Genomic DNA, 26148 nt, shown 5'->3' on the forward strand with positions numbered 1-26148 from the left:
TGAGTGCTGGGATTAGATGTGTGCCATTACTCCTGACTTAAATCATGATTATTTATATGGCATTTATATTTCTTTATGTATGATGAATAATCTATATTCTTTATGTATTATGAATAATCTATATCCATATGCAAACCCTATACCATTTTATATAAAGGACGTGAGCATTCTTAGATTTGGGTATCTGTAGCAAGTCCTCAGGAACTAGTCTCAAGAATACATAGGGTTGACTGTAAATAAAATTCACTAGTGACACAATCATTTTCTTGCTTTTTATTAATTCAATTCACTCAACAAACATGTAGTCTTTTAAGAAAACAAGAAGCACAGGCCTCTATCATTAAACTGACAGTCAATAAACTTACACATATAATGGATGTATAAAATCTTAAGTAGCAACAAGAACTATAACAAATAATGCTACAGTCAAGAAGCAATGTTTCATTAACAGGAAGCCAATGCAAAAATTTCGCGGCAAGAATTTGCTAGGCAAGTTTTAGGATAGTAAGGAAGTTAACAGTGATGGGAGTATGATGTGGTAGTACACTTTTAGTTAAGTGAATTTTATTTCTGCTTCTTACACAAAGCTTTGGTGATCCCAACAGTTTTGATGAGTCCTCCAATGCTTAAAATTACCTGCATATAATGTTGTATTCTAGGTATCTCTTCCAACTACAGACATCATTGGCAACTCAGACTAAAGCTGGGCAACACTTTTGAGCAGTGTTCAATAGGAAATCATTTGCCTATTGAATTTCAATGCACAAACTATAGATGGGGGGGAAACAAAACAAAACAAAACATTCTAGATGATGTAGGAGGCTAGAAATTTTATTTCTGCCAAGTAACTTTCACCTGTTATTGCCTGAACCTGTAAAACTACTACATTCACCTTCAGAAAATCCTTAATGCCTATATGCTACAGACAAGATGAATAAAGTATTTACAATAATCATGATGATCAAGTGGTCACTCCCTGCTAGAGGGCTGGTCAGCTTAAGCCAAGTGAGCATAAACAAGAAGTGATACTATGATTATGTATGCAAGATTCAGTCTTCTAACATACAGTTGTGCCTGAAAAATGTGCCCATTAAATCATATAGGGCTGTGCAGTTCATTTGCACCCTCAGAATGAGTCGGTGATGTGGTAATCTTGAGCCATGCTCATGAAGCAGGTGAGCCTTCTTTTTCCCCAACCTCCACCATCCAGCTTGAGGGTGGAAGACTGAAACCCTGGGGTGACAGTCACAAGAGGAAAGGCACCTGGGCCTGCAATCACACAATGTGGAAAGCTGCCTGAACCACTCTACTGGCTTCTTATTTATGTTTGCAGTAATAAATTCTTGTTTTCTTAAATTAATGCAAGTTTGATGCTACTACTGTTGGGCTTTCAAATGCTCAAGCAGCAGTTTCTTCTTATAAAACCCACTTGTAAATTTTTTAAAAATATGATCCAACTAGATTAACAAACCTAGTTTGTCATACATAAGGATTAATACACAGGGGAGTCTCACTGTCCCCATCACAGGATGCGGTCCAATGAAGTCCCCCTAAGAGATGGGCACTTGAAAGCACTCCATTCATGGGGTAGGCTGTAGGTTCATTGACTATCATTACAGAAACAGAATTTTCAAGACATGTCAGTGAAGTATAACGAGGTTTATCAGCCAGAAAGTTCGCACTCTGGAGAAAAGTCAAGGCACCCAATTTATAGATATACTGCTATCTGTAAAACCTTTGAGAATTTTTTAAGTATCCTGGAAAAGGTCACTGTAACCTTGGTGACTTTATGTCCTGAAGCTGCAGTTTTTCATAAGTCTGATGTTAAAATTACAATGTGCCTGTCTCCTCTCTACCTGTATTTTCTCTAGTCTTTCTCAGCACAACTCCCCAGACTGTAGAAAGCTGGGAGGTGTCCATACAACTTTGGGAAGATTACTACCCTACCCCCTTAAAGATGACTGCCTCACTCCTTCGGCTAGTCTGATCTCTGTACTTCAGAACCCCACTCCTCCCCACTCGGGTCACAGATTTCTTCCCACTCTGCACTGATTCATTTGCCAGGAAGGTTACAGACTTCCCTAACAAAGGAAGAGAGCACAGTGTCACAGAAATGACAGCCTTTAGAAGGCTCAGAGCTGCTTTCATTTCAAATATTTACTTCTGTCATTAGCTCCTCTACGTTTCAGTTCTGATACTCATTTCCAACTGGACTCACAGATGAACAAAAGTGGGATGTGTTTACACACATGAAAACCCTGCAGCAAGGGGCCCTTGAATACATGAAGGCACATTTACTCAGTTTAACTTTTTGATGAGCTAACTCATAAATCAACTGTCGACTGAAACAAGAATTCTTGCATTAATACTTCATCTAGGGAAGTAAAACAAAAGAAAGACCTAAGGGCTAAAGAGAAGGCATAGGGTTCCCCATACTGGGAAACAAAACCAGTATCTAACTCACCTCATAAAATCCCTGATAGGAAAACACTTGGGTTAAATATTTACCCTCTAAACTTATTTTTGTGGTTCCCAGGGTTTCTGTTTGAATTTATTGCCACATGTGCCTTCTGATAAACTTCTATCTCTCTGAGACAGAAAGAATAAGATTTCTACAATCACTGAGTTTAGTGCAGTCAGAGCAACGGTAATCCAAACCAGAGCCGATGTGCCCAACACCAGAGGCAAACAACTGGGCTTTCAACCGTTAAGTGTGTATTTTAAAACTTTCTTCTGGAGTTATATTTTAACAAGCATCTTAGTGGTTGGATGTCAGGTCTATTAAAATTTTCCAGTGTTAAAGCAAACGTACATGTCAATCTTATGTGAAATAGCTATCACTTTGCTTTCTCCTTTGGACAAGTTACAGTACCTGGAACGGAAGTAGCATTTATCTTTATTGGGCAATCCAACTGAGTTTGAAAGGAAAAAGGAAGTCAGATCTAATACTACCAGGAGGTCAGCACTTAAAAAAGCAGTACTTTACAAATGAGGACAATTAGTCCCCATCATTTAGTCACGTTAGAAACAGAGTGACTTCATCATCATTAGTATTTATTGGGCACCTATCACGTGCAAGGCACTACACTAGGTGCAGGGGAAGATACAAAGATAACTCTGACAGCCTGCCCTCAAAGGGCTTACAGTCTAGGAACATGGTCTTTAGATACTTTAGGCATAATTAACTTTTTTCTCTCATTCAACCTGTAGTTCACCAGAGCTTTTTGTTGTTGTTGTTTTGTATTTGATTATTAGGGATATGATCTGACTTTGTAGTTCAGGCTGGTGTTGAACTAAATCAGGCTAGCCTCATACACTTCTGGTGATCTTTCTGCCTGAGCCTCCCCAATGCTGGGATTATAGGCATGTACAATTAGACCTGGTTTCATCTTTTCACCTTCTAGTTCAGCAGCTTTGCATAAAAATCTTAGAAAGTCTTTCACTTGTAAATAAAATTCATTTTCATTAGAAAATGCCAACTATTACAATTAAGAAAATATTCATATAGTCAATGTTCTCATGAATTTTTGTGTATTCATATATTTGAAGTAAACAATTTGCCAAACTGCATCAAAAACATACACCTTTTTCAAAGCAGTCTCTAAACTTCTGGCAGTCTCAGGTAATGTGCAGAGGCTTTCTTAAAGCAAGGAAAACTTCTGAAAAGGCTAAGTTTGTGGCCGCAATCAAAATCCATGGCTTATGGTTTCTCCTCCCATAAGCCCATTATATGTTGATTAAAGTATTTTTTAAAACCCTTCCATAACCTACGTAGCCCCAAAACTCAAAGCTTTAGCTTCTTAGAGCACATTTCTAAGGTTAACTGGCTGTCCAAACCTAGCAAAGTACATTCATTCCAGAAAAAAAAAAACTCGAAATGTTTTTCTATTTGACCCTTGGGAATTTCTGAAGCTTTTTGTGTTCTTTTCAGCAAAAAGAAACTAAAATACAATCAGTTACAGAAATAAAAAAGTCTTAGCTCTTGTCTAGGTTATGCTACACAGAAAGGTTATGTTGGCAACGTTGGCACTACATATTAAAAGGAACTCATTCCTAACTGCAGGTATTCAGTAAATGTCTTACAATTACTCTCTTTTCAGAACCATCTCTGGGCTCAGACATTTTTAGCCATGCTGAGGTTCTTATTAGTTTGAAACCTAGATTGTTTGTAGAGATTTAATGAGGCTTTTTTTACAACTAAGAATACGGTCAACATTTTAAAACGTACAATTATGGTACAATAAAGCTGTCCACACCAAAAATGAGTTCCTGAGACACAGATTCCTTATTCTCATGATAGAGCATACTTATCCTGAGCAGTCTCTCTTAGTTAAGTAAAAAAGAAAACTTTTTATCCACGTTGTGTTAAGTGTGCCTTTGCACTTCTCACCAAACTCCAAAAATATGACGTTGCCAAATAAATAAACTGCAACTTAAATATCAACATTACTTTCTACACTAATAGATCCACTTACCATAAAAATATAAAGAACTGTTAAACTGCAAGTCAGGTCTGGTTCAAACTGCAAAATTATCATAACTGCTTTTTTTAATGAGAACAGACCCAGTCTTTTTGAGTTTGACACCTATGGATTTTAAGTTTATACATCCAGTGTTTGTACAAAGTAAATGAAACAAAATGTAATAAAGTAACTGAAGTAAAATGTAACAGAAATAAAGTCAGATCAGTATGAATTATGTGTTACGTCTTTCAATCACACTATCTTTATATGACTAAGGTGCTTTGTTTGTTCAATCTCTTTGACGACCAGATAACTGAATCTTACAAAATTGTGTGGTTTAAAAGGATCATCACTTAAGTTAACATGTCCAATTCTGCCATTTTACAGATACAAACACCAAGACCCTGAAGTTTAATCAAAAAGCTGGAAGCCAAAACCAGCCTCGTATTCATGTTATATCTCTGACCTTTTTGCCTGTTCGAAAAAAATCTTACTTTTGACATAAATCATACAAACACATATAACAGCTCTTAAATGAATGTAACTAAACAGTGATATATTTCCCGTGAGGTAAACAAAACAAATATTAGTCAGTTTAAACTGTTATAAAATGTTAGCCCTTTTGGTTGCCGCTGATCGTATAACTATAGTGTTTGGCTTTGCTTTTAAGGGTACATGCAGTTGCAATCTTTAAGATACTTATTTGCTCATTCAACAAAAAGTTACAAAAAATATAATCATGTAGCCAATCATATATTATATATTCACAAAATTACTTTAACATAAATTTAATATTTTCTTTATATTTCAAAATAAATAAATTCATGAAGTAAGATGAGATACTACTGCTATCTGAGTTGGTGGCAGCTTCAAAATTAGTCACTTCTATATAAGTAACAAACCACTTATAGGAATGATAGAAAGGTGTCCAGGTAACAAGAAAACATTACAAAAATTGTAAGGGGGGGCTGGGGATTTAGCTCAGCGGCGTAAGCGCCTGCCTTGCAAGCAGGCAGTCATGAGTTCGATCCCTGGTACCCACAAAAAGGAAAAAGACAAAAAAAAAAAAAAAATTTGTAAGGGAACTATAATCTATAAACTGAGGTAAAAGGTAAAAATAAGCTCAGAGAATTAGAAGACTTCTGTTCAAATTTTAACTTCATTCCTTGCTAGTTATTTACTTTCGAACAACTCACTAAACTGCATTTTAGGTTTTTTATCTGCAAAGAGCTAACACAGGCACTATTTACCTCACTAGTTACTGAGCACAACATAACAAAATACGTGAGAGGGCTTTGTAAATGGAAAACCACAATGCAATTATTACTACTTCAAAGATTATTAAAATGTGGACCTAGAGCTGTAAATGATTACCACTTAGTGGCACTTGGCATGCTCACAAGAATAAACTTAGATGGTAAACCATGCAAACATTTTCAACTTTCAATGGCAATGCTAAAAAAATTATACAAAGATATACAAAGAAAGGCTTTTAGAAAAAGCACTGAAAGACACACATTTGATTGACTTGAGATTTTAACATAAGTGTGAATGATTTATAGCATATAAAGAGGTATTCATTCTTTAAGTGGAGAAAGCTGCTAGTACTTTAAGAAACACAAGCTTTGTGAGTATTCCTGAAACAAATGAAACAAAATTCTATCTCTTTTGGCTTTTTGTAAACCAGGCTTATAATAAGTAACTGTATTTACTTTTCCTACTAAGCTAACATACCCTAAAAGATACAAAAGAATGTCTATCTAAGTCACATCCAGTATGAGCTTTCATGAACTCAACACATAAAATTCAGAGTTCTTATGACTCTACAGGCACCTGAAAGTTTTTATAACCCTTCGTGCTCACTTTATATTCCATAAAGAACAATGGAAATAGAGTGAATACTTAAAATACATATTTTTTCACAAATCCTTATTATGCAGTTGCCTTATTTTTGTAATACTCAACTCTGATGACTTTGTCATTATTTGCAAAATTATTTAACCCTTTCCTTCAAATATGTCTTTGACATTCTTACACCAAAAAATAACACCCCCCTAAGAAAAAACCAAAAAAAAAAAAGAAACAGAAGATGCAAGGGAAGAGATAAATGAGATATAATTCATTAAGTATAAAAATATGTTGTTTCAAGTTCAGAATAATTTAATAGCTCTTTGTTATTTCGTATGTATCTGGAAATGGGACAGATACATGTCCAGATCCTGTCACAAGAGGTAGAATTCCAGCATTTGGTACAACATTCCAAGATAGGGTCAAAGTGACATTCCTGTTTCCCCTACAAAGAGACAGAATAAACAGAAGTCAGCAGAAAGACTTTTACTTCAATAAATAAATGTTAAATTATGCAATGAGGCATCAAATACTTTTATTTGTAACCTGCTATTCTTAGTAGGAATGCTAATCTGCAAAAAGAACTATTTTCTCAAGTCATCTAAATTTCAAAGATGCTGCTGAAAACACCAGCATTGCATTTACAGCATCCCTTAATGACCAACCTAAGCTCACTTGTAGTTGTATTTAACAGAACTATGAACCAAAGTAATACAGTGAACATAAGACTTGTGCTAGGAATCTGAAAACAATGACATGAAACCTAAACTTTTCATTATTTACACGTGCAAATCTAAATAAATCAAAATTTATCATGAAATTTTTTGAAATTTTCATTTGGTAACAGAGGTTTGGTCTGGTCAAAATGGGTTTCTTCTAAAACTCTTTCTCATACTTATATACCACAAGGAGGTAACTTCCCAGAGAGATCAATCCTTCTGATTCTCACATTTTTGTAAAGAATAAACTGGAAATTTAGAAAAGAACCAAACTCAGTATCAATTTTTGGAACCAATGAACAGCTCTTTCATTCAAATTTCCAGACTCATGTTCAGAAAGAAGAGTTTGCCAGTCAACTTCGTCACTTATGAGAAAGTGCAAGACCCACAACACAGACAGAAACTGTAGGCCTCACTAGTTTGGCTACTATATTTCACACACTGAAAAATAACTACTGTACTTATTTTATGTCCTAAATTGTGTTTCTTTACAACCTTTTAAATTGAGGTCTATGTAAATACTTCCTTTTAAACTCATGCTATTTTTCTCTGAAATAAAAACACATCTCTCTACCCCTTTTACCTCTTATTAAATGTAGAAAACAACAAAGAATGCTCACTTGAGACCATTTCCATCATCAAAGAAGAAATATTTTGTTTTCATGTCTTTCAAGAGCAGCCTTGGATTATCACCTCTCAGAACAATCTTGTCCCAGAGGACAACTTGGTTCAGGGCCTACAGCACAATGAAAATTAGATAACTCATCAGAAATAGCATCTTCTCACTTCAAATTACATACTACTAAGCAGAAAGTTTCACACAAGTAAATAACAACTGTGATAATTTACTAACATCTTGTTGCATACATGATGATACCAAGTAATAAAGTGGGGAAGGTTTTCTTGGCAGAATATTTCCCTAAAGGAAATCGTTAGATGAAGTCAGCTATACAAAGGAAGGAGAGATAAATGAGATATTTATTAAATATAAAAAGAGCATTTCTTTTGCTAGGAGTCAATTCTTATTACAGAGAGTTCCCATAACTAACCAGTAGGTTTTACGTCTGTATGTACTCCAAAACATGAGACACTGCGAGGAGCAGAGGAATTCAAATCTGTAACAGGGAAGTATTCTTTTAAGTCCCCTTTCTCTGTAAACTTTTAATACCTTCTATCTCAGAGGAAACCCTGCGTGGTATTGGGAACAGAATGAGCAGTCTCAATTCATCACACAGTTAACACACATTTACTGCTGCCCCATTATGCTATGAATAAGAAACTACTAAAAAAAATGATTTTTCCCTTTAATTAAAAACTTTGTGCATCATTGTCTTATCATGCCAAAATTCTAGGACAGACATTTCTTTAACGCCAGTATATTCCAACATATTACAATATAATTTTAAAAATTAGGATTATGAAGTAGAAAACACATTTATGATTGTTGCTAAGTTTCAAATAATTTGTCTTTACTATGTTATCATTCATTAGCTTCTGAGACTGATTTCTCACTGTGACTGCAGTAATATAAAACGTAGAGCAGTTATTTCTAAAAAGTAGTTTTGAACTTACATCTTATAATTTCTTTCTAATACTAAACACAATTATTAAGACTGAACAGTGCAGAATCAAAGCTATGTTGAAACTAATGGTTTTTACATATATTTATTTTCACCAAAGCAATAATGTGTCAAATGCCAAATTAGTATTAACTTTCAGTAATCTGTTGAAACTGGTAGAATAATATTTTCATGTGTAGTTGTTACTCTTTCCTTCAAGAACAACTTTTCTGTTTATTTCTTTTAATGTTCTGTCTATTCTGAGGAGCCGAGATAAAAACTTACATAATTATTTTGGAACATAAAGTTTGAAACATAAAATTTATATTCCAGATCAATGTATAATGAAGTCCTAAAATTTCTAATAAATACATAAAACTTAACGTTTTATGTTTGCCTTTAAAAGCCATTAAAATAAGTTCAGACACACCCTTAACTACAAATGCATTTAAGGACACAGCAATTCTGGTAAACACAACATATAAACAACATGCTAAATCCACATTTTTCACTTTCATATTTTAAATCTATCATTTTATACCTTCAACACCAAGACTAAAATAGAATCTAAATATTGTACAGAAACATCCCAATATGGAAGGTACTTTGCCCGTAATAAAAGCTGTAAGTCACACTTGATTAACAGCTTTCAATAATAAACTGTTTAATAGGTTTTAATCTAACAATTTAATAGCTTTTAATTATAAAACTTACAAAGCAGAATTCATAATTTAAAAGACCAGTTCAAGTAGAGTTGTGAATACAATCCAACTCAAGTTTTTAATGATCTTTAGTTTTTGGTTGCATATTTTTGTAATGACCTTTAATACAGGCTTCAAATTTTGTTGATTCAATTATGCTAATAACTAGCTTTTTAATCTTAACTATACAAAGAGTATTTCAGCTGAGCAGCAGTAATATCTCATTTCATAGGAAACACAGAGTTCAGCAACATCTTTCCTGGTGTTACCACTGGAAGTATATTCCAAGAATTTCTGATCACAAATTATTCTGAACACAAACTCTCAAAATATACATCTTAGTTTATAAACCAGTTGGTGAACATGTACAATTACATAGTATCAATAGTGAATACTAATTTTAATTTCACATAGACTTCTAAATCAATGTTGAATTTTCTTATCCAACTTATTGGACTAGTTTACTTTTGTTTTTATAAGTTGACGTGACTTTTTAGCCAGACACAAGAACAAGGGTCTACAGTCTGTTATTTCTATTGTTTACCTGTGTCTGAAACTAGTATTAGCATTATCAATGATCTGTAATTTCTTTGCAGGAATCTTTTAAATCTATCTTCCAATTCTGTGCTACTTAAAATAAGGCAAAATAACCCACCTACATACTTCCTCTACTGCAATATTTTGCAAAATGCTGAACGTTAGGCAATATAGTCAATCTGTATGTACATGTACAGAATTTTTCTCCTTCCTTCAGAATTTGTTGCATGTCATAGAAGGCCATCTGATTTAATAATTCAACATGGGTAGTAATGCATTCATTTATAAAGTATTGGTAATGCTTAAATTCTTTTAATTTTAAGTTGAAAAAAATATTCTAACAGAAGCTCTAAACTATTTTCCTTATATACCTGTGAATCACGTTGTATATATACTATTCTGTAAACCACAATGCTACAGAAGGATTAAACATACACACACACACAAAAAAAAAAAACCCACAGAGAGGCTACCAAAGGAGATAAAATTTTCTTAGTAGAATCACCTCTCCATATGACTGTTATTTTTTAAAAATTAATTAAGTTTATTGGTACATTTTTGGTATACATAACAATGATCACATTCATTATAAGGAATTTGTACCTGAACGTGATACATTTTTGCCCCACTGTAAACAGGCGGGGAAGAGGGGCTAAAGGGAGGTCAGTGGAATGGGAAAAAAGATTGTGATTTTATTGCTAACCAGTGCAAAGCAGATCTTTTGACTATATAACATTTATACGCACAAACAGTAATATCTTAAAACATGCTTAAATATATGTACTTACATTATTTTTTGTTGAATATTCTGCTGATAAATAAAGAAACAACTGCTTAACATTCCAATCAAATATATTCTCTAAATGTATCACAAATTAAGGAATATATAAATTATAAAGCAGCATATATCTGACAAACAGAACTTGTTCTTAGATTAATTATCCATAGCAATGGAGAGATGGTCCAGAAGCATACAGCCATTATTTAATGAAACAAACAGAATATAAATATATTGAAAAATCTATCCCATTTCAAATTCAAAGTAAAAAAAAAAAAGCACCTATCACTATTCATGCAAGGTTTACAAGTTGAAATATTTTAATACGAAAATAAAAAGAAACCCAAAACCTAATTTCATGTAGCATCAGCCTGCCATAACAAAAGACAAAGGACTTAATATTCTCCATTGGAGCTCTAAAGTATTACCAATCAATAATATTAAAATTTATTAATATGCAAACATGAATTGTTTAAATAATTAACCAAGTATAAACTGTAAAAGTTGTTTTGGTTATACAGAAATAGAGATCAAAACATATCAATACATGAAATGCATAGAGTACAGGGCATTCTAGAATTATCTACAAGACTGATGCTACTATAGAGAATGAGTATAGAAAGTGCTGCCATTTTAGTAGGTGCATTTACATGCTGATAGTAAAAAGTTTGTTACATTACACTTTTAAATATGTATAATCACTCATTTAGAATTGAGACTTCTAAAACAGTTCCTTGAAACAATTTCAAGTATCAACAGCATTAAGAAAATCTGAATAAACTACAAATAATAAGATTATATATAAATTATATATATAGTAGTTAAGATATTAGCTCTACTTTTATGCTAGACATGCACTGTTTAATTTTTTAAATAACTTGACTTAGAAGCAGGCACATACAGTTAAGCATATGACTTTTCTGACGGCATACTCTAGTTCCTAAAAAGGTGCACTCAAAACTTATTCGTAGTCTACCTCTCAATCCAGTAAATTTATTTCTGAAAAATTACAAGTAGTTTCATGAGAGTACAAAGGAATAGCAGGTAAACTCCTCATCATATGATTTGTTTTAACTGTTCAGCCATTTTGCTTTTTATTCAAATTCAGACTGCTCACACCATAACCACCTTTAATAACCATAATCACCTCTAATCACACTCACAAGATTTTAACCTATGACCCTAAAGTTTAAGTAGCCAAAATGATCATTTGATCAAAAGATGGAAACTTAAGATACAGAGAAAAAATTTAAATCATTTCCATTAAAGTAATTATTTTCTTTAAGATTTCTACTTACAAAAGTTGTTATAAAAAATTGTAACAAAATTCTAACATAGTTTAACAGTTATTTTGAGATTAGCCTTTCAAACTATTACAAATGCAATTAACTTTTTAAACATACTTTTGTACTACCAGAACATACGAATTCTTTGGGACCATGTATTAAATACTCTGCCTGCTACTAAGCAGGCAGAGCTCTGGTAATACTTTTCTACTGTCATAATTGTTTTTGTGTTTCTGGTAAACAAATTCAAACATCCTTGTGTAGATGTTAATCAATTTAAATGGTTCCATGAAGAATTTAAGGTACGTTCACATAACTAACTCATAAATCTATCAAGTTTTCTTTAAGAATAAATGTGGAACTATTCACTCTACTGATAAAAATATAAATATAGGAATTTCCAGTTTGGTTGAGTTAATATGAGACAGTCATATACCCTGCTCCCCAAATCACTAAGGATGAATCTCACAAAACCAGAGAAAAAGCATGAAATACGGTATTTATTTTAAAGGATATCCACACTTATATCAAATGTAATGAATCCCAGATCACTTCTTTCTCTAGGTCCAGTGAAGTCTTCTACATTTTTTCTAGAAGATAAAAATTTTATCATTCTTTATATGTAACATCAAAAGAAATTCACATAAATAAAGTGAAGGACTAGATCTAGTTGTGTGCACAAGTGAAACAGCATTTTCACAAAGAAACAAGTAAACAGAGAAACATCAATTGTTAAAACAAGATACACATTCTAAATCAATATAAAACGTCTTCAGCTACTTTCATATACCTTAACAGACTAACAAGACCCAAGGGAAGATAAAGATTGCTTAAAAAATAAAGAAAGAACACTGGATATAAAACAAGTACGGGCAGAAGAAAGGTACATATGGTAAGATGATGTAGAAAATTAGTGACAGCTGCTTATTTATGGAGAGCTTACTACGCGTCAGAGCAGCTAGCATGTTTGACAGTTGTCTCAAGTCTCAAAACAAGCATGCCATTTAAGTATTTCATTTTAAACAACAACAACAAAAATAAGAACCAGAAGAGTAAAATCCTGCTGGAGATTACATCTAACATTCGCTAGGTGTTCAATCTGCACCAAACTCTTTTTAAGCATCCCATACAGCTCACTGACAGGGCTGATCTCCACGCAGGGTTTATTTAAATTTCAAACAGAATCTAACAGAAATTGGCACAGCAGACACACACACACACCACACACGGAAGTGGGGTGAGAGGGGAAACAAAACAGGTGGGGGAGTCGCTATTAGATGACTGGCTTCTAGGAGATTCTGACAAATTAATAACCTAAGGTCAGAGACAGATTTTGTTGGAAAATTGGAGAATAAACTGACAGGAAGTGCTACGTACATATCATAAACAAGTGATAGAGAAAAAAAAAAAAAAAAAAAAAGACAGGCAATAGCGAAATGACAGTCATTCCGAAATTTTACTTTTGGCGTCTTCAAAGATTTATTGAAGCTGCTGACTAAAACAAAAAATAATAATATATTTTAATTTTTTAAAAGCTGTGATAGGAGGCTAAGGTTGTCACACTTCTCTCTACAGCCCAGCACCTCCCTACCCTCACTCCTAAGCGGCTGCGAGCGCTCGGAGCAGGGAAGGCGACTCTGAAAGCAACGCGGAGCAGGGCGCGCGGGTCAGAAACGACACAAAAGCGCCGGCCGCGGAGCCGGGCAGCGGGTGCGCTGTTGTGTTGCTCCCTCATTGGCCGGGCCGGGGGAAGTGAGGCACAGGAAGCCGGCGGAGGCGCCCACCGGGCAGCGCCCGCGGTTAACACTGAAGAGCGAGCCCGGGAGGCTGCGGCAGGGGCAGCCCGAGGGGAGCCCGGGACCCCGCTCGTCGGGCCCGGTCCCGGGACGCGCGTTCTCCGGGCCCCGGCCGCACTCACAGCATGATCCGCGAGACGTGCAGCCGCACCGGGACGCTCCTGTCTTTGAAGGCTGTGGTGATGAAGCAGCCGAAGGTGAGCGCCGCCATCACGCTCAGGGAGAAGGCGAACAGGGAGTTCGCCCGCGACAGCACCGTGTTCATCGCGACCGTCTCTCAGGAGCCCTGTCTCCACACAGGCTGCAGGCTCGCGTTCCCGCAGCAGACCGGCTTCCTCAGATCCGCGCGCCTGCCTTGTGCACGTTTCGGGAGCGCGCGCCGCCGCCGCCCCGCCTCCTTTCCGGTCTTCAAACGCGCGCACGCGCGCGCGCTTGTCTTCCGGGGCACGCCCACCGCCTGGGCGGCTCCGCGCTGGAGCTGCCACTCAGCGACGAGCCCGCCCCCCCGTCAGCGGCCATGCACTGTAGCCAATCATCGACGAGAACGTGTGGGGCGTGGTTCCGTCTCCTCCGAGACGGGAGACCCGCCTCCCCAGAGCTGTCTTCCTCTCCTGTCATGTTGCGAGTGGGAAGTGTGTTTTCTACTTCTAGCGCTGGGTTTCGGGATCAGAGGTTTGAACTGTGCAGTATTAATTTTTATGTGCCATTCATTTTCTGTTAAAAACCAGCAAGACAAGGTGGTTTGGCGTCTGACCTGATGTGCTGTGTTTGGAAGTGGTACGTGGCAAAACGCCTGGTTCTGTTTCCCTTATCAAACCCGGGCAAAGTTAGAATTTAAGCTTCTCTGGAGGATATCGGGAAAAGGAAGAAATGAAGCCTCCCAGTTCCTTAAAAGCAGATACAGGGCCCGGCATTCAGTACCTTTACTGTTCACTGCCAACCTTAGTCCAGCTTTACTTTCTACAAAGTGAAGCTGTTTTAGAGAAGATAAAGGTTGATGTTATCTATTCTAAATATTTGCACTTTCGATAACTAAAAGGATAATCTCCCATAGGTGACAATCGTTGTGGAATTGGAGTAGAGCACCACATATAAAGAATCTAGAGGATAGCTATAAGCAGTCGATAAATATGGAATTAATCTATCATATGCTCAGTACCCTGATAGAATCTCTAGGTTGAGTATGCCAATTCCTGACCTTGAATATACTGTCTACCAACACTTTTGTTCCTTTCACAGTGACTTTTGTAATTATAAAAATGAGATTCAGAGAGTCCGGTAATAGGAAAGTAATTTTTAAAACATTTTGCATCTATAAACTATAGAATATGATGGGTGTAAACTAGAAGCTGATGATCTGAACCTCATGCTGGTTTCTATTATCTATTGTTGAGCTGCTTCTTTTTCATCTTTCATTGCCAATTAATTTTCCTACAGAGATACAGATAGGATTATTACTAATTGTTTAGCATGTGCCTGGAATAGTTCTAAGCCTTGGAAATACAGCACTAATGAGGCAGAGTCCCTGCTCAGGTGGAATAGAGCCAAGAAATGAAAAATTGATTAGTTATATACAGAAAGATCCTTAAGTATAAAATCTTTATAATTTTTTCTCTTCTAGGTAGTCAAACTGGTTTCAGTAAAGCAAATGTATACATTAAATGCTTATTAAGCTGCAAGAGATATGGAGATGTGTGCTGATCATTTTCTGTTCTCATGAAGCTTATAATCAAGTGAAGTTAAAGAAAACAGGAATCTGCAGTATAAAAAATTGTGAATACCAAGGGAAGTGGTACAATGCTAGGATTTCAATTGAAAAAGGAACCACATCTTATTAAAGTGGGACCAAGCATCATAAGCAAAATATTTAACAGTGCCTAGCCATCAATACACATTATTATTCTTATAGGATAACTGTCTAGGTAGATATTCCCAAATGGCGATCTACAAGTACAGGTACATCTAAGAGAGATACCCAGTAGTCTGGTCCAGCTAAACAATGTATAATTAAAGGATTAGCAGCGGTAAACGTGGAAAGGTAAATTAAAGGATTATTGTAGAAACTAGGTCATGAAGTTAGACATTATATTAAGGAAATTACATAGTAAGCAAGAGTGGCATCACTACACAGGCAGCAGTCTATCAAGTGTATGAGCAGGGTGAGTTACAGAATGATAGTAGTGGGACGGAAAAAAAGACTTGTTAGGATGTACTTAGCAGAGTCAAAATTACCTAACTTCTGCAAAACATGAAAGATTATGAAAGCACAATTGAAATTATTGTTACAGTACAGTTTTGAACGTTAGTAACTGAGAGGACTAAAAATACAAAGTCTAGAAATATAAGCAGAATAGTGATGAGACAGGACATTCACTTACTTTGCTGCATTTTTCCAGATAGTTCTTTGACTTTTCTAGGTATTTAATCATGCCATCCACATTTGCCTCCCCCCAGATTATTGCATATCTGGTTGTTTTATTAATTTTGGTGGCTAACATTTCCACCATCACCATCATCATAGTATTCAATAGTATTGGGAACACCCATTATCTTTGTCTTGTTCTTGATTTAAGCAGGAAAGTTCAGTTCAGTTCTCCAATATGTAAGATGCTGATTTTGAAATGGAAATGTGTGTGCATTTGTGCATGCACATGTATGTGTCATTGTATAATATAAATTGCATGTTGATAGTAAGAGAATATCCCTTGATTCTTATTCAATTGGGAAGTTTTATAGTTCTGCTTTCACAGAATTTATGCATGTGAAAATTCTAAGAGGATAAATCTTCTTTTTGATTGTTTTAAATTGATTTCTAATTTTATTTTATTTAGACTAAGAATGCTGTTTGTGTTATATATATTCTAATAAATAAGATAGCTAGTGAGTGACTCATGAGTGAGTAATATATACAAGATGAATAATTCATGTCTGCAGTAAGAGGCAACCAGATAGCAGGAGATTTTGTCATATTATGTGGAATAGATCACAGTTTTCAAACTAATGAATTGTTTATTTCAAGAATTTTCCATTTAGTATTTTCAGGTCTTGATTGACCACAGGTAACTAAATCCATGAAAAGAGAAATTGTAAATGGGTCGGGGGGAGGTAAAGAGTTTCTAGTATGCATTTGAAAGGTAATGTATTTTTTATTAATCATATATAGAATTTGTTTTATATTTATGTTTGTCTTATTTATTATATAATTTATATCTTGTATCTTTAATAATTTTTATAATCTTGATTTTTCTTGGATTATAAGGGATGTGTTAAATTCTCCAATATTAAGATGTGCTTTATATTTTCCTTTTTTCTCATCTCCTATATTCTGCCTTATAAAAAAATCATTAAATACTTGGTAAGCAAATATTATTAACTGTTACCTATCCATAATGAATGGTTCATTTTTCAAATAAATTCTAACAAACTGTACTCCAAGATTGCATGGGAGGAAGTTAAGACTGATTTATCTAAAATAATACCACCGATCGAAAAATTTAGAACTTTTAACTGAATATCCTATATATTGTGATAATTTCTACTTAAAACCTAGTGGCAGTACTGTAATGATAAGAGCAATCAGTATGTTTTGTCAGTACTTGAAAAAGTAGGGTATGATCAAATGGGGAACATATGTCTACCTATATTTTGAATGATAGGAAAAAACCGAGAATGGAGTTTTGATCTTATTTGAAAATAACTTTTTCTATAATATCTACTGTTGTAGTCAGGGGTTGTACACAGAGAACAATTCAGATCAGGACATGGAGTTTATAATGTTTTTATAATGATCACCAGAAGTTAACACAGGAGAATGCAGGAAATCTATCTGCAACACCAATGACATAGATTATTTAGTCAAGAGTCTAAACCCCAAGGCAATGTCCCACATGAGTCCAGATAAAAACCCAGAGCTCAGGACAATGCCTCCACGAGTCCAACTGGAAATCCAGAGCCCACAAGAAGGACTCACGCCAGTCTCTTTTATGGATCCATGCCGGGAAGACCCAAGGGTCAGTGGTGGAAGCCAGAAAGTCTATGCCAGCAGGATGAAGGAGCTGTGCTAGTGGGATGAGGGTTCTACACTGGAACCGAGAAGTCACACTCACAGCAAAGAGCAGGGCTGTCCTGAAAGGCACCACGGCTGTCCTCAGCGACACGGAGGCCCCAAGCTCCTTCGACAAGCACAGTCGGGTACATGCCAGGAAGCAGCATGACGAGTTCATGCTGGAGACCAGGCAGCACATGTCTTCCCCTCCGGAGCCAGGAAGCAATGCTCGATGTGAAGACCAAAGCTTCTCCAGGAGAACCAACAGCTCAGACAGCAACTAGTAGGAGAACCCACAATGTCTCCTTAATGCCTCAATCCCTCTCAACACCTCTCTTCTTCTCCACCTATTTATCCTGGCCTTCTCAGGTGGAGCATCTTCTCTCAATGCATGCTGATGTAATCCAGCTGGCATTAATTTGACCACTAGTTATCAAACCATAACATCTAAGGGGAAGGAAGAATAATAAGCCATTTTATGAGGAAACACTTTTGCCAGTGGACAGCTAAGCTTTTTTAAAAGGGTAGAAGTCTAATGAAATATGTTATTGCTAAGAGCCCAGGATATACTACACTATGGGAGGAAAGTTCTTGGAGCATGTTTTAAGTCTGGAACATTGGAGCATGTTTTAAGTCTGGAACATTAAGGATTCAAATTTGAAGTTTTCAGAATGATATTGTAAATTATAGTGTCCATTTGAGAAGAGTCAGTGTGTTTTGTTATAGTTTCCCATCTCTTTGAGTGCCCAGAATACTGAACTTTGCACATTATATATGCTCAAAAAGTTCCTAGCAAGAAAAAAAAAAATTCCTAGTGAATTGAAATACCCTTGAATCCATAAACCATAGTATTTCTGAAGAAATGTACATGTAAAAAAATGCATGCCATTCATAGGTAACAACTATTTTGAAGTGTAAGCTGGCAAAATGCTAAGGTGGAATGCTAAATTAGATATATAAGCCAAACACAGAGTATAGCCTAATGCTCACATTCCTTGCCTGGTGCCCTGTGTTACAAGTGATCATCTGATCTACTTGTATATAAATGTTTTTCCAAAGTCTCAGGCAGTCATATAGATGAGGCTTTTCAGAGGTGGCTGGATGTAAGGTGTTTTGAAGCTCAGATTACAAGTGTATGATTTCTAAATTAGTTCAATGATTGATTTACCATAGTTCTGCATTTGGATGCTAGGAAGACTCACCCTAAAAGGAGAGTAGCCTGGAAGGGATAAAAGGAAGAGGAGTCTGCTGCTTGCTACTCCCTGACTTCTACCTGCTATGCCATGAACTGTTTCTCCTCTGTGATGCCCCTCTGCCACGCCACCTTGCTATGGAGCCAGCCAACTATGGGCTGAAACCTCTACAAACTGTGAATTGAAACAAACCTCTTTCTTTAATTTTGGGTGTCGATATTTGGTCTCAGTGACAAGAAAAGTAACTAAGACATTCAAGAGACAAGTAACAACCCTGACAACCCTTAAGATTTTTAGGTCACTTCACTGTCACAACCATGTACGTGCTCAATAGTTAAACAATTTCTTAAGAAGTGATAGAACAACCAACTGATAGACCAGCTGAAAAATGATTGCAGTAGACTTTGTTGTAGGTAGCAGTAGTGATATTTTGTTTTTAAAGATATTTGTTTGGTTAAACATGTATGTAGTCAGTCAAGACTATGTCAACTGCAATAATTTTAGGAGATCTGTGCTTGTAAATCTATTTAAAAAGAAATAGAGAAGTTAGAACAAAACAGTCAAACGGAAGGGAGAACATTTTTCTGGGTAGCCCATAACCAAAACCAGAGTGCCAGGAGGAAAGGAGGCTTTTTGCATAAACACATGTTTTCTATGTTTTAGGCACTATGGGCTCCTCTTACCACTTAGAGAAAATTGAGGGTTCACTTTTTCAACCAAGTTCCCATGTGGCCCAGGGGCCAACCTCACAAGCAAACCTTTCTAGGGACAGAAGCCTTAGCCCTGTTACACTTCACAAACTTAGGCTTTCAGGTCACTTTATTTTTTTTTAAAGTTTCTCCAAGAATGATTCTTATGACACATATGGAAATATAAGAATATAACTTTTGTCCCCATACATTTCCTTCATTTATTTTCCTTTATTTCTTACATTAAATTGCCTACTTGGCCCAGAGCCATTGAAATGTAGCTAATTTGTTCAGTGGACTATAGGATGCTGAAAGAAGCCTGGGCCACAGTGTCAGCCACAATGTCAGCCTTTCTATAGAATTTTATCAGCAGCTTACATTTCATACTTTCATCTTCCCATCATGTCAGTTTTACATACAAGTTTTTCACTCTGGTTCTTTTTTCCTTTCTCAGGACGTCTTTTCTCACTTGCTTTTTGAGCAGAATCATAATTTTCATATTCAGAATATCTTAAAGATTTCTACAAAACCTAGGAAAACAGCCCCATTCTGTTTTTCAGTAGAAGAGTATTGTTTTTGTTATTTTTGTTTTAATCCTAATTTCTACTAATATAAAGTCAATTTTTTGTGCAGCTTGCTGTGTTACTCACTTATTTTGCCCTGTTGTATGATGCTTTTACTCTGCCTGGTGTTCACACCCCTTGCCTTCTGCCTTGTGTTACCAGGGACCGTCTGAGTTCCTACTTGTATGTGAACTTGAGTGGATACATTGCTTTAGCTTCTTGACCTCAAGTTACCTGCTCAGTCTTAATGTTCAGTCTTCCATTTCAACGCACATACTAGAATTGGATGGGAAATGTTTTTATTGCTTCTCTTTAACCAGTGAGCAACTTCATGGCTGTATCAGCTTATGTGACATCTGCAAAGGAAATAAATGAAGCAAAATCTATTATAGTTAGATCATGGCTGTATCAGCTTTTGTGACATCTGCAAATGAAACAAATGAAGCAAAAATCTATTATAGTTAGAGATATTCATTTTATGAACCTATTGCCCTTTTCGTGTCCCATGGTATATATGTAAAGCTGAAAAGAATTTAAAATTACTGTATAATGTAGGGTGAGAAAATTATGTATGAACTCTTAATTACTGAAGATAACTTAAAAAGTCAGTAACCCATAAGTAACTTTATTACTTAATAACCTTTTTTTTTGGCAGAATCTCACTGTGTAGTTCTGGATGGCTTTGAATTCACGGTGTAGTCCATGCTGGCCCAGACTCATGGTAATCCTCTTGCCTCAGTTCCTGAGTATTGGTATTACAGGTGTGCACTACAACAGCTTATTGCTTGGTAACTTTAAACAAACCGTACAAAGTATCTGAGATCTGTTCTTAAAAAAAGTTATTTTAAAACAATTCGTTAGGTTTTAGCTTCCGGGTACTAAAATATGTTGTTTTTTGCACTTCTGTGAATCACTATTATACGTCTATAAATTCTTATATTGGAAAAAAGTATAAATATTATTTAAATGTTGTGAATATACTATTAAAGTTGAAATTCTTAAAACACAAACCCTGCTTAGATTGTTGATAATCATGTGTCATACTGTGGGAGTCAGTTATGAAGTGGGTGATATTCTAGAAGAGGGTGAGGAGGAAAAGAACTTGTGACCTGGCATAAGATCTGCTAGTAAATGCCAAGAAAATACTTTTGCCACTAGCGCTGATTTTACAGTCCATGCAGGCTTAGTGTCCAAGTCATGCAAGAACAGTTGCGATTCAGACAGCAATCTATATGAAGTCTGAGTTAAACATGAACTCAGTGTGTACATCTATGTTGTTCCTTTGTATCAAACATGGTTTACTGAAGTTATCATAGTTAGTACATAGTAAATTTTGTAAAAGTTTTCCTAGAAGAGATTCAAAGTGATTCCAAAACAAATGACAGTCCCTAGAAGAAAGCAACATATCTCTTCATTATTTTCAAGTATAGATAAAGAATTTAGTCAGCTGACAAACTAAATTTCTTCATTTTATCCATTTAGCTTTTTGTTCTAAATGTAGATACAGAGAGGGACTGCGTGATACTTGCACAGGTGACATTTGCCACAAAAATCTCTCTTTTAACACCTTAAAGGAAACTTATAATTCTTCTGTGAAGCTTAGAGTCCATATTATGGAAGCAAGAATTATTTCTTCTGTTTTTAACAAATTTTAAGTTATTAAAGGATTTGGGAGGGAGTTTTTTTTTAAAAAAATACAGTATGTTGATAATGAAGATCTGAGAATATATTTGACTCTGATTCATAAGAGAATAATCCAGGATTGAGAAACATAATAGAAGTAATATTCAGGCATTAGGAAGATGCATGATAATTAAAGTATGTACATACAGGCTCCTACTGATCAAACATCAGTAGCTAGTCATGCAAGACTCCAGGGTACTATACTGAATAATTTGGCTGAATTTTGAAGTGGAGACCAGGAAAGATTCTCATCCTACCTAAATGGGGATAACAGGGATGCTAAGAGAATGGTATGGCAAAAAAAAAACAAACTGTGGGAGCTCAAAAAGCAAAGCTGTCACTGGCTGGGCTCCAAGAGCCCAATTAAGGATCTTTGCTTAACTGATTTCTAAGGCATAAGGGTACTGATGCTGTTAAAATATTCCTTGATGCAGTCAGAATTGAACACATAGCTGTGAAACTGACTCCGTGGGTTGGAGGAAGATGGGGAAGTCATCCATCAGATACAGAATCCTAAAAAATAGGACCAGAGAGAAGATGCGGAGGTGGGAAGACATTAAATAACTTATTTCCATTTTAAAGCAAAACATCCCTGATTAGATTTTATAAATGAGTCAGATTTCAAAATCTGTTGTAAATCAAAAAAATTTACAAATCTAGAAAACATACCAATAAAATGAATTTTTAGCTCTCCCAATTCTAAAATTTATCATTTTTAAAATATGCTTTGAATATCTCATTGTAATATTTAAGTTACTCTATAATCACTCAATGAATGTCATCTAAAAGTTAAAAAGTTTTCAAGTTAAAATAGTTCCCTTATATTGAACTATTCCAACTACACATAACATAGAGCATCCTTAGTATGTCTTTTTGCTCACCAATAAAATTTACTATATATAATATGTAATTACACATTTAGTTGTATCTAGGTATATAAACTGCATATCATAATGTGGAGTAGAGACTCAGAAATAGTACCTATTTTTATCATCAGTCTTAAAGTTTTTATCATTGCTTAAAGTCCTATTTTTATCATTGCTTAAAGTCAAGCAATTTTATCAAAAATTTTTGAAAGTAAAACTGTATCAATAATCAATATCATGGCTATACACTGTCTCTAGTAATTTTATGTAATCATTGCATTTGGATGGAAAAGAGCATTGAGATAACTAATGATTAAAAGTTAATGCTATCAAAATACGAAGAGATTGTCTGAGACAGAAATAAAGTTTTAGATTTTAGAGTTCAGTGTGAAACGTTGAGTTTGCCTATACATATAAACATAGTGTTTACAGTTTTCTGTTACCAAAAGTAAAACAATGACAAAAAAATGACAGACCTAAACCCTGAGTGAGAAGAGGAAAATGGGGATATGGAAAAAAAACATACGCAGGAAGAAAATTATGTTTCCAGGAACCGACAGGATTAGGATCCCATCAGGATAGAAGTCACAGTCTCCAGTTTTTGGGAGACTATTACTCCAGCACTGCACAGTGACAGAAGAGACTGTCACAAATATATTGCCACAGTTAGCCCCTCCCTTCTACTCTGATCCCTGCCTAAAAGCAGACCAGCAACCAGAGCTGCACTATGACTATCATCTGACCTGTCATGTCTGCTATCCTTTTTCTGATTGATCTACTGCTGGAAAAACTCAATATTCAAGTTCAAGCCCCTGTCTCCCAAGCTGTAAAGCAAAGATTAAATATAGTTGAAATACTAAATAACATAGAACAAATACCTAAAGAACAAAAAGAGAGTGATTCCCTAAGCTGTTCTCTCCCATTTCTCCTATGACAGAAGCTCTGTGGCAAGGATTTGATCTCTTGAGTGGATTAAGCTTATTAAACATCATTTCTAAGTTAGCTGTTGTATACTTAAAAGCCTACTTTGTGCAAACATTGTGCTAACCATTTAATTTCATTCAGTGAGTAACAGTCATGTGCTGCAAACATGCTAATAAAAATTAAAATTTTTATTTTATGATTGCTTTATTGCTATGGAACACTACTAATGTTCTAAGTTTAAAATGAAGATGCCCCCAACTCTACAGTTAAGTGCAAGCTGTATTCTGGAACAGTGTCCTTTAATTTGTATGGCTTACCCATAGCATTAAATTAAAATACTTGAAGAATCCAAGAATAAATAGACAAACTTCAAAGTAACAGTCATTACAGAGGCTAAAATGAAGTTGCTGGTCAAAATTGCTTCAGCTATATTGAGGGTACATTCTTAAATTTAGAATTCAAACTGGTAGAATGACAGTATCTGGAGAAATTCAGACAGGCCTTGTCTTGGTTACTTTTCTCTCATTGCTGAGACAAAATACCAAATGCCCAAAATCCAGGAAGGAAAGGTTTATTTAGCTCACAATTTATGGAGGTTTTAGGCCAGACCCATCTGGCTCCAAGGTAGAGTGGCACATGGTAGAAAAGCAACAATTTATGGCAGCAGAAAACAGAAAAAATCAACAATTGCAAAAGGGAACGAGTACAGAGAAAAGATTTTCTGTCCTTTATTGTTGTATGTAGGCCACCTGCATTGCTAGGTTGGGTATAGCACAAATATGCATAATCCCAGCATTGGAGTATGAATTAATCACAAATTCTGGAAGCCTGCTCCCATGACTACATGAGGCTTTGGTGGGACATCCAGACTCAAACCATAAGAGGCCTCCCAAAATCTCCTGGCAAACAGATTTAAAGCTTCACAAAGCAACTTTCATTAAGGAACTTATTGAGAATCATTTTCCAGTTAGAACGAATGTGAGAAATCTGGAGTCTATTTTTTCTAAGATACAACTTTCTTAAACCTAAGCATTTATGCACACACGCGTGCATACACACACACACACACACACACACACACACACACACACACACACTGTGACTGCCTACCTCAGTAGTACAAGACTACAGCACTGCTTGGATAAGGCCCTGAATATGTATGGATCTTGTGAACAGAGCAGTAAGTGTCAGAGCTATGAGGCTCAAGAAGGAAATGAAAATCATGGTGTTTTCTTGGATGAAACAAAAAGCACCCTAACCAAGATCTGGTAACCGGAAATGTCTCCATTGCATTAGAATCTTTGCCATAAAACTTCTGCTACAAATGTCATTCTCTGGGTAAGAGATAGTAATTGTGGGTAGGTTTTCCTTTCCATCTGTGGAAATTCATAGCAAGAAAATTAAACTTTCTGAAAGTTCTTTTTCAATTAGCATCTTTTGCCAATCTGTTGAATAAAAATCCCTCCCCCTACACTCAGATACTGAGTTTCTGCAGTAGTTCAATACTAATCTGAGGTTGGTTGTATAATTTTTCCTGCGATAACTTCCAATAGCAGGAAATTGGCCTCTTTTTTTTTTTTCAGTATTGGATGGGTGTGGTGCCAGGGGTGTTGGTAATTTTATATCTTTTCAAACTATTTAATAAGGAACAACAAAGACTCAGCAATAAAGTATTACTTCTGGTACCTTCACATACTAGTATTTCTTTCCCATCACTAGAACACCTCCAATCCACCACAATTTAAAGAATTAAAAGAGAAGTTTATTTTAGCTCACAGTTTCAGTGGAGTCAGTCCATAGTTGGCTAGCTTCCAGGCATAAATGGCATGGTGAAAGAGATAGCAGAGAAGATCCTTTTGCCACATGGCAGCCAAGAAGCAGAAAGAGAAATGAGGAGCTTGGTCATACTTCTAGTGATTCATCCCTTCCACAGACCCCATCTGCTCATAGCATGTTCAGCTATGTGTTCCTCAATAGATTAATCTACTAGCATCACAATTATCCAATCTCTTTCAAAAATATCCATTTTAGATCTAAACCATAGCAATATTAAAGTTACTCAAATAAGAAATTAGTATGGGGAGTATTGCCAGGATTTTAACTCTATTTTGTTTCCGAGAATCCATCTGAATAAGACTAGTTTCTGTTTTCTGTAAGATACAGGATTCTTAAACCTAATCAATTCCCTAAGAAAAGACAATGCCCACAGCCTTTGTGGTATAAGGTAAAAATGGCTTAGGGTCCCTCTAAGGCAGTACAGAATAAGAAATAAGGAAAAATATGTTTGTATTTTAATCTAGCTTAAGTGTTTTTCACTTGAGTAACTCAGAAGAGCAAATGGATCTGATTTTGAACTCTGAATGCTTTATACATTGATGTACCGAGAAATGTTTTCCTTTTTTAAAAAAAGTAAACTCAATAACATTCAAAGTCTGCATAAGAAATGTTTATGTATCTTAACAAATTATTATAAAGTAATTAAGAAGATTTGAGAAGTT

At 35.6% G+C, this 26148-nt stretch overlaps 2 protein-coding genes and 1 long non-coding RNA gene across 4 annotated transcripts in view; 1 reads left to right on the top strand and 2 right to left on the bottom strand.

The window, feature by feature from the left end:
* Positions 1 to 258: 258 nt before the first annotated feature.
* On the bottom strand, positions 259 to 14094 carry Spcs3 (signal peptidase complex subunit 3). The gene is made up of 5 exons (XM_063234723.1): positions 13810 to 14094; positions 12406 to 12481; positions 10616 to 10690; positions 7651 to 7766; positions 259 to 6756 (listed from the first exon to the last, which is right to left on the bottom strand). The coding sequence occupies exons 1-5, from the start codon at positions 13950 to 13952 to the stop codon at positions 6624 to 6626; spliced, it is 543 nt and encodes a 180-aa protein (XP_063090793.1). The 5' UTR covers positions 13953 to 14094; the 3' UTR covers positions 259 to 6623.
* Positions 14095 to 14305: 211 nt separating this feature from the next.
* The window catches only part of Asb5 (ankyrin repeat and SOCS box containing 5), a 62490-nt gene continuing 50647 nt past the window's right edge, over positions 14306 to 26148 (top strand). The window contains exon 1 of one of the 2 annotated variants that reach the window (XM_063234721.1): positions 14306 to 14464. The gene's annotated coding sequence lies outside the window, so the exon portion shown is untranslated. Of the gene's footprint in view, positions 20939 to 26148 lie in introns of both variants that reach the window. The other variant, XM_063234720.1, reaches the window with a different exon arrangement.
* Positions 17450 to 26148, bottom strand: part of LOC134472676 (uncharacterized) — a 30410-nt gene continuing 21711 nt past the window's right edge. The window contains exons 2-3 of the long non-coding RNA XR_010042592.1: positions 20412 to 20533; positions 17450 to 18179 (exon numbers count right to left, since the gene is read on the bottom strand). This is a non-coding gene — a long non-coding RNA (uncharacterized LOC134472676). The remainder of the gene's footprint in view (positions 18180 to 20411; positions 20534 to 26148) is intronic.

This window comes from Cavia porcellus, unplaced genomic scaffold (genome assembly GCF_034190915.1).
Source record: "Cavia porcellus strain 051 isolate PalLab524CR breed Dunkin Hartley unplaced genomic scaffold, mCavPor4.1 scaffold_24, whole genome shotgun sequence".
Taxonomy (NCBI): Eukaryota; Metazoa; Chordata; class Mammalia; order Rodentia; family Caviidae; genus Cavia; species Cavia porcellus.